The following is a 13,598-nucleotide window of genomic DNA, read 5'->3' as shown; positions in this document are numbered from 1 at the left end:
CCAATGCATGTGTTTGTGAAGTGGGATAAATTACTTGGATTTCAGAAACCATACGTTTTCTAGAAATTTCTAGAAAGCATCCTTTGAGACCCTTAAATTGGACTCCCTTGCATACAAAGCAACCGTGTACATTCTACTGGCCTATAAGTGAGGAGCCATATTTTTTGGTTCTACTTGAACTTTGGTATTTTGGATGTTACTTTCACGAGTGAATCATTGCCTGGGAGTTAGGAATCTTGACCGCCTTTGTTAAACAAGTTTACTCCAGGGTGAGGTGGGGGAGGGAGGGAAGGGACTGTGTCTGGAAGTGGAGGCACTGGCTGAGTTAGCTCTGCCAGGGTCATTACAGCGTTGTCCCATGGGTGCCTGGTGTCACAGCCTTAACAGCCAGTCTTCAGTTCTCTTTCCATTCCCTGGAAGTCACTCTGTACTGCCAGACATAGACATGGCTTTTTCCTGCTTCCTGCAGTTTCACCTCCTATGCTGGGAGGCCCTTCACTAACTTTCACTCTCATTTTCCTAGATAGATTTTTTTCTTTTTAAAAAATTATGGTGATGTTTGGGTCAAATAAACTCACAAAAATTCTTTTTAAAAAACACCAAAAAAGTATTCTATATAATAAAAGTATAATATGCAAATCAGCAGAATAACTGGTTGGCGGGGGGTGGGGCCAGTGAGCAGGCAGCGCCAAGACCAGGCAAGGTGCATGCCAGCGGGCAGAGGGAGGGGATGGCAATGGGGGGTGACCAGCGGTGGCAGAGGGGTGATGGGGGGCGGGGCCGGCCGCTCACTGGCGCTGTCCCCTGATCAGCCCGCCTGGTCGCCTCCTGCAGAGGGAGGCCAGAATGCAGCTTAGGCCTACTCGGGGACTGGGTCTAAGCCATCAGTTGGACATCCCCTGAGGGCTTCCGAACTGCAAGAGGCACAGGCAGGGCTGAGGAACCCCTCCCCCGAGTGCACGAGTTTTTGTGCACCAGGCCTCTAGTGATTATATATATATGTCATAAGATTTACCGTCTTAACCATTTTTAAGTGTGTATTTCAGTATTAAGTATACTCACATTGTGCATCCAACCTCTAGAACTTCTTTATCTTGCAAAACTAAAATTCCTTATTTGCCCCTTCCCCAGCCCCAGGCAACCGCCATTCTCTTTTCTGTCTCTATGAATTACGCTATTCTAGGTACCTTATCTAAGTGGAATTACACAATATCTGTCCTTGTGTCACTGGCTACTTTCACTTAGCATAATGTTCTCAAGGTTCAGCCATGTTGTAGCATGTGTCAGGATTTCTTTCTTTTTGAATCCTGGATAACATTCCATTGTATGTATATACTAGGGATCCAGTGCACGAATTTGTGCACCTTGAAAGGAACTGTGGGCTGCAAGGCTGTGATGGGCACAGGGGCGGGTCTGGGCCCATTCTCTGTGTCCCTGATCGGCCCCTCCCGCTGCGGCCCCCAGTCCCCTGTCTGCCGACAGCCCCACAGCTGCTGTTGCGCTCTCATGTGCTGACAGTGCCAGCCCCGCTCGCACCCGCTGATGGCGCCGAGCAATTGGGGCCAGTGCTAGCAGCAGGTGTAAGCAGGGCTGGCGCCATCAGTGGGTGCGAGCAGGAGCGGCTGCCCCAAATGCCCCTCAGGAGCAGGGGGAGGTGGAGAAGCTCTCAGGAGCAATTGGGGCCTGCAGCTGCCACTCGCACCAGCTGGGGTGCTGAGTGATCGGGACTGGTGCTGGGCGCCGGCAGAGAGTGGGATTGGTAGCTCCAGTACCAGCTGCGAGTGCGAGTAGGGTTGGCGCTGGCAGTGGGTGCAAATGGGGCTGTTGCTGGCAGCAGGTGCGAGAGGCGGCTGCCGGCCCCAATCACTCCTCAAGAGCTGGGGGAGGTGGAAAAGCCCTGAGGGGCAATCGTGGCCAGCAGCCAGTGCCTGCACCCACTGATGGCACCAAGTAATTGGGGCTGGTGTCAGGCACCGGCAGTGGGTGCAAGCGGCGACTCCGGTGCCAGTAGCGGGTGTGAGCGGAGTCGGGGTCGGCGCTGGCAGCAGGTGTGAGTGCTGGGCGGGACTGCGGTGCGTAGGAGCAAAGAATTTTCAGTAACCACCAGAGGCATACTCCGATGACAGCGACCGGTGTCCCGCCTTGGTCTGGCACCCCCACTCACCTGCTCCACCATCCTGCTGTGGCCAACGCCCGCCATGTTCCACACACGCCCCCTGGTGGTCAGCGCACGTCATAGCAACCGGTTCTGTTGTTCCAATGTTTGGTCTATTTGCATATTAAGGTTTAATATATATAGATCATTTTGTTTTGTTTTGTTTTTTGGGTTTTTTAAAATATTTTTTATTGATTTCGGAGAGGAAGGGAGAGGGAGAGAGAGATAGAAACATCAATGATGAGAGAGAGAATCATTGATTGGCTGCCTCCTGCACACCCCCCACTGGGGATGAGCCCGCAACCCAGGCATGTGCCCTTGACCAGAATCGAACCTGGGACCCTTCAGTCTGCAGGCTGACGCTCTATCCACTGAGCCAAACCAGCTAGGGCGATCATTTTGTTTATCCTTTCATTTATCAGCGGATACTTAGGTTGCTTCCACCCTTTGGTTATTGTGAATAATGCTGCTGTGAACATGGGTGTGCATTACCTATTTGAGTCCCTACTTTCAGTTCTATCAGATATATGTACCCAGAAGTAGGATTGCTGGATCATATTGTAGTTGTAGTCTTAATTTTTTGAGAAACCGCCATAATATTTTCCATAGGAGTCATACCATTTTACATTCCTACCAACAGTACACAGAGTTCCAATTTCTCCACATCCTCGCCAAACCTTTTCTGCTTCCATTTTTGTTTTGTTTTGATATAGTCATCCTGATGGGTGAGGGGTGTAGCTCATTGTAGTTTTGATTTGCATTTCTCTAGTAATTAAACTTGTTGAACATTTTTCATATACTTGTTGGCCATTTGTATGTCCTCTTTGGGGAAATATCTATTCAACTTCTTTGCCTATTTTTAAGTGGGTTTTGGCTTTTTATTGTTTAGCTGTAGGAGTTCTTTATATACTAGTTTTCTGCATATTAACTCCTTATCAGATATATGATTTACAAATATTTTCTCCTATTCTGTAGGTTGCCTTTTTCCTCTGTTAATTGTGTCCTTTGATGCACAGGAGTTTTTAATTTTGAGGTAGTTCAGTTTAGCTATTTTTATATTTGTTACCTGTGTTTGCTTGATCATCTTTAACCAAGGCTTTGATCCATTGCAAAACTTGCACATAACATCTACTATGATGTTCTTCTTGGTACTTGTATGGTACCTCTGGCCCTATTCCTTGCACTCCTTTATACAACTATTGTGGGAATAAAGTGTTCATCAGAGAGGAAATAATAGCAAAAAGCAAGGCTGCGGAGGCATAAAACAAACCGTGAGCATCATTCAAACTGAGGGAAACAGCATGAGCATTAGCACCAGAAGGCTGAGAAAGCTGTGACGGCCCTCTCGGCAGTACGAGCCCCAAGAAAACGATGTGAACTTGTTTGTCAGTACTTTACTGAGTTATGACACATATTAAAATACTATGTAATTAATGCTAGACCCGGTAAGAACTGCTGTGGAAACATTTGTGGGTTTTTACTATGGGAGCTGACCTACACCTACTGTGACCCTGTGTCTGGGTTCACCTGGAACAGCCCTGGTTTATGCTTATTGTCCTAGTGTATTCATGACACATTAAAAATCCAAAGTGGATGGGAAGGTGATAAAGGCATAGCCGGTTAATGAGTTATGTGAAGCCTCAGTTTATTTCACTCTCAATGCTTCATCTTCATAGATCTAAAGCCCATAAGTTATATGGGGTGCTTGCCCTGGGAGACTTCTCAAAGGCAGATTTAATAGAGGATTCCAGAGCTCAGTTCTGCTCACCAGGCTGAGGCATTGACTAGCCAGCACAAATTCCCCATGCACTTTCCTGGCCATTCCCGCTGAAATTTCTCCAGGCCCTGCTTTTGTCTTCCCTATTTCTTATTGTTCTGTCCCAAAGATGCCCACTTAATGAAGGAGGTGAATACAGAAGGCAGGATAGAGAGTGAAAGGGGTAAGGATGGGGAAACAAAATGAAGTCTGTGTTAGTGAAATGGACTTTCCAAAGGGATTGGCCCAGTTGATGCTGCAAGGTGAGGTTTTTGCTGCTGTTGCTGCTGCTGCTGCTGCTCTTGTCCGTAAGTTAGAATTCTAGAACTTTCCCTGTGTTTCCCATACAACAGACATAGCATATACTGCTGCAAGGAGTCATGCGGTACAGGTCTACGATTAAGAGTGTTTCATGCATCTTCGTAAGCATCTGAGTGCTAGGGAAAGGCTTTGCTAATGGGGGGAAATATGCTTTAAGACTCAAAATTGCAGCATTATATAATAGGGTTCACATTCAGAATTTCGTTATTCTGCCTGGCCAGTGTGGTTCAGTGGTTGAGCATCGACCTATGAACCAGAAGGTCATGGTTTGATTCTCAGTCAGGCCTCATGCCCGGGTTGTGGGCTTGATCCCAGTCTGGGGCATGCAGGAGGCAACCGTTCAACGTTCTCTCTCATTGATGTTTCTATCTCTCCTTCTCCCTGCCTCTCTGAAATCAATAAAAAAATATTTTTTAAAAAAGTTCATTATTCTATTTTTCCTGCTCTTTATTTGTGAGAGTGTTGCTTTTAAGTTCTGGTTTTCTAATTATTCCTATGTGAATGTCTGTTTGAAAAGCTGAGATGCTTCTTGTCACATTACAGATATTATTAAGCTTATTGGGGTTCCCTTAGTGGGAACCAGGTATTCTGAACTGCACTCCTACATTGGCCTCCCTTTGCGACAGATTTTATTTCCCAGTTCCTTTGTATCAGTGATACTGTTTATAACGTCAGCCATTTCATGCCTATTATTCACAGCAGTGGAATATTGTCCTACTATCCTTACCAATGTATTGCTTTATAAATACAGAAATGGCAAGAGTGTGTCCCAGCATTTTGGAGAGGAATGGGAGCTAGCCACCCCCATTAACGTAGTTTCACTTGTATCGGGAATGTTTACAGTGTCAGTGTGGTGACCACAGCCAGTTTTCAAGTCGGTTTGAAAGATTCCTCAGCTATTAGTTTTGGGTTAATAAATAGTTTCTTTAAAAATAAAGGCCAAAGTACGAGGGCATGAGACAGTGTATCTGTTTATGGGGGTAGTCCAATAGGTTTCAAATGCATCTTCAGAGCAGATTTTACCAGAATGAAATTGAGGCTCTTGAAAAGGTGACTGCAGTCAATATGATCAACGGAAACAGGCTGTGAGTTCAGTGTCTGGGGAGAAACTATGGTACCAGGGCTGCTGTTGACGGCCGTGTGAAAAATGTCCTGCCCGACCATAAAACTGTGCTGGGCTATGACAGCTATAATTTTCTTCTCCTGATCTTTCACACTGTCTCTTCATTCATAGCAGGTCATAAACTTTACAGAGTATAACCTTTTATATGGCGCACTGAGAGAGGAAAAAATGCCTTTGAGGTAATTTTCATAAAACATTTAAATTTATGTTCTAAATGTATTTGATAGGAAGTGAATTGTAGTTTCATTTGATAGTGGTGTTGATTTGGACTTTGTTTTCTACACTCACTATTGTTATACCTTATTAAAATACAAATGACAGCTAAAATATCTTTTCTCTTTAGATATAATGAAAATTTCTGACTGTACTCAATAATATGTTAAAATCATCCTAAATGTAATTACTAAGTACCATAAAATATCTCTACTCTTATAAATGAATACCAAGCTTTATTAAAATCAATAATTCTCAATCTTTTACTTACCCAGTACATCTGGCAGATATGACCTGACTAGTACACTGACTGGGGAGAATACAACCAACCTTTTATCACTGCTATACAAGTTGAAGAGGCCTGCCTGGTGATTCCATATGCCCTTCCGACTCACTCTCTCTACCATCACACATGTACACCTTGAAAATCACTGATTTAAATGATGTCAAAATAGTCACGGGGGGAGAGTGGGAACAGCGAACTCATTTCAAGTTGAAATTTGGTACTCCTTTAACACTCTGTGCTGAGATGACACAGACTTGATAGATGGGAAATATCAGGAGCTGAATGCCTTATGGCTCGATTGCATGTAGATAATGAGTTTTACAACTGTTCCCTGCCAATAACATTAGCTTAAATGAGCCAGGAGTCAGTCATTTCAGGCCATTGTAAGGAGATGAGTGATCTGATGAGAAAGTAGAACTTGGTTTATGGTCAAGGAATGGGTTTGCATTCTGCTAATGTAAGAAACATTCAGTCAAACCTGTGAAAAAAATTTTGTGAGTTTATTTGAGCTAAACTGTTGACAAATGCCAGGAAGCAGAATCTCAACGGATTGAGATAATGCTCTGGAAAATGGCAGTTTTACACCTTGTTTTATACATTACAATCAAAAGAGGAGATGTAAGTGGGCTACATGAAATCCCTTGGAGATAGACTAGGGAGAAAGCAAAGTAGGGGGAAGCACTGGGGTTGGATAAAAAGTAAAATGATAGACACATACTTCTTTTACTTAGGTTGGTGCAGGATAGTTAAAGTCAACAATTAGGTCAATAACAATGAGGGGATTTGTGGGCTCCACAGAGGGTTGCCTGTGCTTTGAGGGGTCCAAAATAAAGAAAATTACTTTGACATCCCAACAATATGTTATCATAGATGCAAAAAGAGAATAGACAGGCTCAGTTAAGACCTTCGTCAGGGAAGATACCAGTCTAGGACATGACTACCCACCATAAACGGCTTTTTAGTTTAAAAAAAATTAATTTCAGGCCATCCTTTGTGGTTACTTTAGGTCTCTGAGTTTGCAAGGCTGCCATACAGGCCTTCCCTAAGCTAGTCAAGTTAGCATGTAGCCCCTTTTTGTTCACATGTTTATGATTTCTATTTTAGGGGAGTCTGATTTCAGTCCAGATTTAACCTGCTTGGATAATGTAAAACGAAGTTTCTCTGATTACAAATTACTTGCTTTTTAAAAAATATATTTTTTATTGATTTCAGAGAGGGAAAGAGAGATAGAAACATCAATGATGATAGAAAATCAGTGATTGGCTGCCTCCTGCACATCCCCTACTGAGAATCAAGCCTGCAACCTGGGCATGTGCCCTTGACTGGAATCGAACCTGGAACCTTTCATTCCACAGGCCAATGCTCTATCCATTGAGCCAAACGGGCTAAGGCACAAATTACTTGCTTTAATAGCTTATTTAATAAATAGTAATCAAAGGCCCACAATACCTTGTATTGGACCTCAGAGATGCAGTGTGGGAAGAAAGAAAGACCATCACCCAGTCTCTATGGCAGTCTAGGGCAGAGGTCACAAATCCAGTATCCTATCACGTGTTTATTTTACAGTAAAAACAAAAGTTTCAGAAATCCTTCTTAATGTTAATATTTGTCTAGCAATTAAGGATCTGATTTTATTGTGTTGTGTTTTTTTTTTAGGTCAGGAGCCTACCCTAGACCAGACCCCAATTTCTAACAGAACTAGTTCTAATTTCTGTTTTTTAGTTAATCAACTCTTCCTTTCTACTGCAAGTTTATTTTAAGATGAACCTAGAGAAATATTCCAAATGAGAATGTCCTAACCAGTGTCTTTCCAAAGGCAATCTCACCAAACTATAAAGCTTTCCAATCGTAGGTTCTTGCTTACAAGCTGTAGCATCACCAAAAAATAAAAATAAAATCTGCTCAGAGTAGGGAACCCTTCTGTCCTGGCCTTGGGGGGCCTTGCCTGTGGGCAACCACCTGACAGCATGCGAAGCTTTGCCTGGTTTGGCCGAGGTCAGCGATTGACATTTGGGGCGCTATCCGCCTAGTGAAGTGGAGTTATCAAAAGGTGGGAGGGAGACCTGTCAGGCTCCTTTCCCTTTTCCCCTTAATCTCCTTGTCCCTGAAAGTAATCGTCCTGTTTTACTCAACTGGGCCAAGACAAGTTCTCTGAGGCTAAACCTGGGAGCCAATCCTGGGAGGTGCTCCTATCACCAGCACCCGGAGGACCTGTTTGCTGAGGGTAGGGGCCAGGATAGGGGAGAAAGCATGGCCTCCCTCCATCAAGCCAGCCTCTTATAGGCCTGCCCAAACATCTCCCTCCTGTTGAAGATGTGAAACGTGAATCTGTTATAAAGGTAGATAGTTAAATGCAAGTCTCGTAGGCTCTGTAAATAAATAACGTGCCAATCTGCACGAGTATCAGGGAGGGAGTGGGAGGGGGAGGGCTCTGCTGTAGTGTATGTTTGTCAGATCTATATCCTAAATTTCTTCCCATACTTCTAAATTTATCATCAAACCATGTTCTGTGTAGGCAGTACAATTTCTGTGTTTAAAAGACAACTGAGAATTGACTGTTGCTGGTAGACAAGAAATGGGACTGAGTAATTTTAAGAGTATTCATTATTCTTTTTCTGAAAGTCAGGGAGACACTAGCTTTGACGCTGAGATTAATAAAGAGATGTGGGTTTTTGTTTTCTCCTTTGTTTAGATTCCTTGACTAAAACTTTCTCTTCACTGAATTTGAGTTTGGGTAACATTTTTCTTTCCTTGTGGCTGGTAGTTTTGTCAGAGTACCTGTAACTTATGTCAGAGTGTAGACTGGCGTGCTCTGGAGTGTCAGGATACTTAACCAAGGACATGTTGGGGAGTTTGTGGATATTGTTCAGAGGATCCAAGAATTAGGGAACATTATCTTTATTTTTCTAAAAGCTAGATTTTGAAATTCAGTTTATGAATTCAGTCTGAAATTCAGTCTGTGACAAAGACACAGACAGTCAATGCTAATACCAGTCAGACATTTTTATAACATGCTCCAGTTGTTAGAGACATCTCAAAATATTACTTATGTTCATCACCATTTCTATTACAGATTTGTTTCTTAACATTTTAATATCTGTTTCAAAGTCATTGGCATCCTTTGTAATTCTGTGTACACAGTCATTACTTAGAAGAATCTTGTGCTCTTCCTCATGTGTGTTCTCTCTGCCTGTGACACCTTTGTCTCTTCTGCAGCATCAGCCACTACGTGATTGTCATGTGCATGACCATCGTTCTGGTGTTTCTCAACGGCCTGGCCCAGCTGCTCACCACAAAGAAACTCAGACTGTGTGGCCAACCTAAAAGCCACCTCATATGATGTCACAGAAGCATCCTTCCGCATCTGGGTCCTGTTTCTCATTCTCCTTTGAAATTAAAATCTTATCAAGGATTCAGAAGGAAGATGGGTTTTGATGTGTGGTACATTCTGCTCCTATAAAGAAAATTACACGTGGAATTCTGAACTTACAGGTTGTCTGGAATAAAGGAGCTTCCATTTTCTTTAGTTTCTGCATGTGTTAAATTTAAATAGTGATTATGTCTGTGGAAAGCCCGGTAAAGCATTCTCCAGGTTCATGTTTTCCCTTGAGCTGGCAGCTCTTCTTTCTGACAGTTCAGAGCACCTGTAACCATCTGGTCCCCAACCTTACGGCTCCCCGTATCAGCAGAGGAGAAGCGCTCCTGGGGGGGGCCTCCCCATCACTTCCCGAACCAGTGCAAGGGCTGAACCTGATCAAAATCTCCAGGTGGCACCATCAATATTTATCAAGTCTCAGAACTGGTTTTGCAGATAATTCAAACTACTAAACGGTAACACCAGGAAAACTATCAGGATGTGTTATTTAAATTTACAAAAGCTTCCCTTGAAAACAATGTTTGCAGGTGTTTGTAATTTTTCTTCAGAATGCAACAATATTACCTTAAGCATCTTAGTGCTGTTTCTAGGCTTTTCAAAGTCAGCCATCTAGATGCAGGTTTGACCTTCACTTTTTTCTTTTTTATTTCTGGATTCTCATGGAATTCCTGGAGATAGAAAAGTAGAAAATGCTTGGTGTTCATGTGTTATCCATCGGAGGGAGGGGGTGCATAGAAGGATTTGTTTTTAATTATAGATTCAGTATTTGTTAACCCCATATCTTTTACCATGTATTGTTTCGACAAAATTCTTTAAATCCACGGTTAAACTTTCTGACAATATCATACGAATCAGAGTTAAAATTGCTTCTCTTTCTGTTTGTGACATTCTAACCCAAAGGCCTAAAGTCATCTAATTAAATTTAAATTTCTATTTGTAAACTAATTCTTATGGACAGAATATTTTGAGAGTAATTTTTATTTGGCTTTTTCATCAAGGGACCTTTGCATGTCACTGTAGAGTTGGCCTTTTGTTCATGGTCTATCAGTAGATTTTGGCTAGTACTAAGTTTCACTGGTCTGAGTCCCCTTTTTAAAAAATAATTGCTTTTGAATTAAGTTGTAGCATTTCTAACTCACATTAATGACGAGGCCCTCTGCAAATAAAGTTTTCAGATTGGCAGGTTTGTGAACGAACACAATTTAGAAGATTCAAAAATCAGTTTGGCAATATGGACTTTCTTAATTTCTGTTTATGATGAAGGATAATTATAATTTATTTATGATAGTACTTCATGGTATACCAGCAAACGCATTCCAGTATAAAAGAAAAGAAAGGTGTATTTTTGTCATTGTAAGACCTCGTGCCGCGGTTTGCACTGTAAAATCTAGGGGGACCACTGAGGCTTGTCGGTGGCAGACAGTGACATTGGCAGAGAACCACCAACTTCCTCTTTGTCTCAAAGGATTTTTAATCAGTTTTTCCACAGCTCAGAGAAAATGGACTTTATAAACACTTAACTCTTTTTATATCATTTTTGCCTTTTCCTTTTTCCAGATTTTTAGAGGAATTAATGAATAGTTTATTACAACATTGTAAAAAGTGCTCGGTGCTTTATCTTTATTTTGCTCTTCACAATATATCTTTGTCTTCATATTGTTTTGAGTCAGAGTGAGTTTACAAAGCAGGAGTCCACGCCTGCAGCCACAGGCTTGGCTTGCTGCACTGTCTGGACCCCTCAGAATCCCCGGCATCTGCCAGATGGGCCTTTTCTATTGCTCAGCTTATCAAATATTTTAAAGTGTTTTTGAAAAGCTTATTTTTGTATTGAATAAAAGAAAAAATAAAGAAGAGATAAGTAAAATGTATTTCTGTTTAAGGCATTTACATTTTCATTTTGACTATGAGTACCAGATTTCCAAATCAAGACTTACACATTCGCCGAATAACACTCTTTAAGTTAGGAATTGCTGTAAGAATTAAGTGGGTGTATCCAGTTAGGAAAATATTGAATCAGAAAAAAGCCGTGCTGTGTCCCATGCACCGAGACACAATCTTGGAGGACACCCGAAGGACTTAGGAAGGTAACTGCAGCCTGTCCATAATTTACCAAGTAGATGACATAATAGAAAGCGTTCTCTGATCGAATACATTTGAGAAACACTGGGTCAAAGTTAAACAGGTGTCTTTATGGTAGTACTTAGGGATTTAACTTGGTATATGCATTTGAGATAGCAGTATGCCAAAAATGCCCACTTGCTTGGCCACAGACCCTACCTCAAAGTCTCCCTTCCAACTGGTAAACACTTCTGAAATGTCCCCATATACTGACTTTGCACTTAAATCCCCAGTTTGTCATACTGTTTTGAAAAAGGCTGTTGTGTGATTAATTGAATCTTGTTTTCCTGAGAGCTAGAAAACTGTTTTTATTTTTACCCTTAATGTGGGAAAACTTTAAAATGTACTAGCAAGTTTCCCTGCCTCTCTCTAAATTATGGCTGTTCTCATCTGGTCATTCCTGTGAGAACCTTCAGTACATCCTCAGCAGCCCTGTTAGAATTTGTGCCAGGCATTGTTCTGCTTTATAAATATTAACCTAGCCCTAACCGATTTGGCTCAGTGGATAGAGTGTCGGACTGTGGACTGAGGGGTCCCGGGTTCGATTCTAGTCAGGGGCATGTACCTTGGTTGTGGGCACATCCTCGGTGGGGAGTGTGCAGGAAGCAGCTGAATCGATGTTTCTCTGTCATCGATGTTTCTAACTCTCTATCCCTCTCCCTTCCTCTCTGTAAAATATCAATAAAATATATTAAAAATAATAATAATGATAATAAATAAATATTAACCTATTTAATCCTTGTAACCTGTGAAGGAGATTATACCATTTTACAGATGGGAAAACTGAAACACAGGATGATTATAAATAACTTGCCCAAGATTCCCACCACTAGTAGGAGGCTTTCAAAAAACAACAGCAACACATTAATAGTTTACTCCTAACATCCTATTCTGGAATCAGCACAAGAGCATTTGTGGGTTTTTGCTTCTGAAAATGTAGTCACTGTGCCTAAGCAGCTGATGTGAAAACTAGACTTCTCAGTTGTGTGCGGGTAACCAAGTATAAATGGTATATAGGAAATATACTTTTGAAGTTGCCTATGTGTATACAAATGGCATGGGGCACTCTGGCACCAAATCTTTAACATTCATTTTGAGGCAAATGGCATATAAAGCAAAAAGAAGTGTTTCCTTCCTTTTGAAAGGAAGTGAATATTGGCTGTCTGTTTTTAAGCACTTGGAAGTTTTTTAAAGACCTAGAAGCCCAGAGTACACTTAGTATAGTGGCTTGAATGGTACACCCCCAAAAAGATATGTCCACATCCTAACCCCAGAACATGTGAATGTGACCTTATTTGGAAAAAAGGTCATTGCATATATAATTAAGTTAAGGGCCTTGAAATGAGGTTGTCCTGGGTTATCCAGGTGGGTCATAAATCCAATGACAAGTGTCCTAATGAGAGAAGAGGAGAATATACAGATGCAGAAATGGCCATGTGATGATGGAGGCAGAGATGGAAGTGATGCTGCCACAAGCCAAGGAGCATGGAGCCACCAGAAGCTGAAGAGGAGGAAGGGTCCTCCCCTAGAGCCTTTGGAGAGAACGCGGCCTGCCACTACCTTGACCTAGGACTTCTGGCCTGGGACTGTGAGAGGATACATTTCCATTGTTTTAAGCTACCCAACTTATGATAATTTCTTGAGCAGTCCTTTTTTTAAAATTGATTTTTTGAGAGAGAGAGAGAGAAACATCAAACATTGATTTGTTCCACTTACCTATGCTTTCATCAGTTGCTTCTTGATTGTGCCCTGACCAAGGATCAAACCCAAAACTTCGGTGTATCGGGACATACTCTAACCAACTGAGCTACCTGACCAGGACCAATAATGTCTTATGACAGTTCTAGGAAGCACGCATTTAGGGAGATGGATGTTCAGAATCATCAGCTACGTGCTGATGGCATGACAACCTCATCATTCTAGGTCACGAATTTGAGTACCCTAGTTCAATTCACCCTTCCCTGTGAATATAAAAATATTTGCACATAAACCTGAAGGTAGTTAATTACTCTTTCATGTCTCCATTGCTGGTGATTTGGCTTTTCTGGAACATTCTTGCCATATTTTCCTGGAAGTAGTAAAGAAGTCCTTATTATTTTCCCTTCAGTATTTTTGGTATCTATGTATCAGGACTTGAAATGAGAAAGTTGAAAGTTTGTGTGAAGTCTGGTTGTTGTTTAATGTTGCCCTGAGGGGCCTAGTTGAGAAGAGCCACCCTCCCCACCGCTGCCACATCCCTGGCCTCGTCCA

General features: G+C 42.1%; 1 protein-coding gene across 6 annotated transcripts in view; it reads left to right on the top strand.

Moving 5' to 3' along the window:
- Positions 1-11,098, top strand: part of PIGN (phosphatidylinositol glycan anchor biosynthesis class N) — an 80,543-nt gene extending 69,445 nt beyond the window's left edge. For all 6 annotated transcript variants that reach the window (XM_059706247.1, XM_059706245.1, XM_059706242.1 and 3 more), the window contains one exon: positions 9,071-11,098. In XM_059706247.1, coding sequence (XP_059562230.1) covers positions 9,071-9,194 — 124 coding nt within the window. In that variant the 3' untranslated portion in view covers positions 9,195-11,098. The remainder of the gene's footprint in view (positions 1-9,070) is intronic.
- Positions 11,099-13,598: the final 2,500 nt, after the last annotated feature.

Source organism: Myotis daubentonii, chromosome 8, assembly GCF_963259705.1.
Source record: "Myotis daubentonii chromosome 8, mMyoDau2.1, whole genome shotgun sequence".
Lineage (NCBI taxonomy): Eukaryota > Metazoa > Chordata > Mammalia > Chiroptera > Vespertilionidae > Myotis > Myotis daubentonii.
Note: the sequence above shows the minus strand (reverse complement) of the source record. Positions and strands in the feature narration are given on the sequence as shown.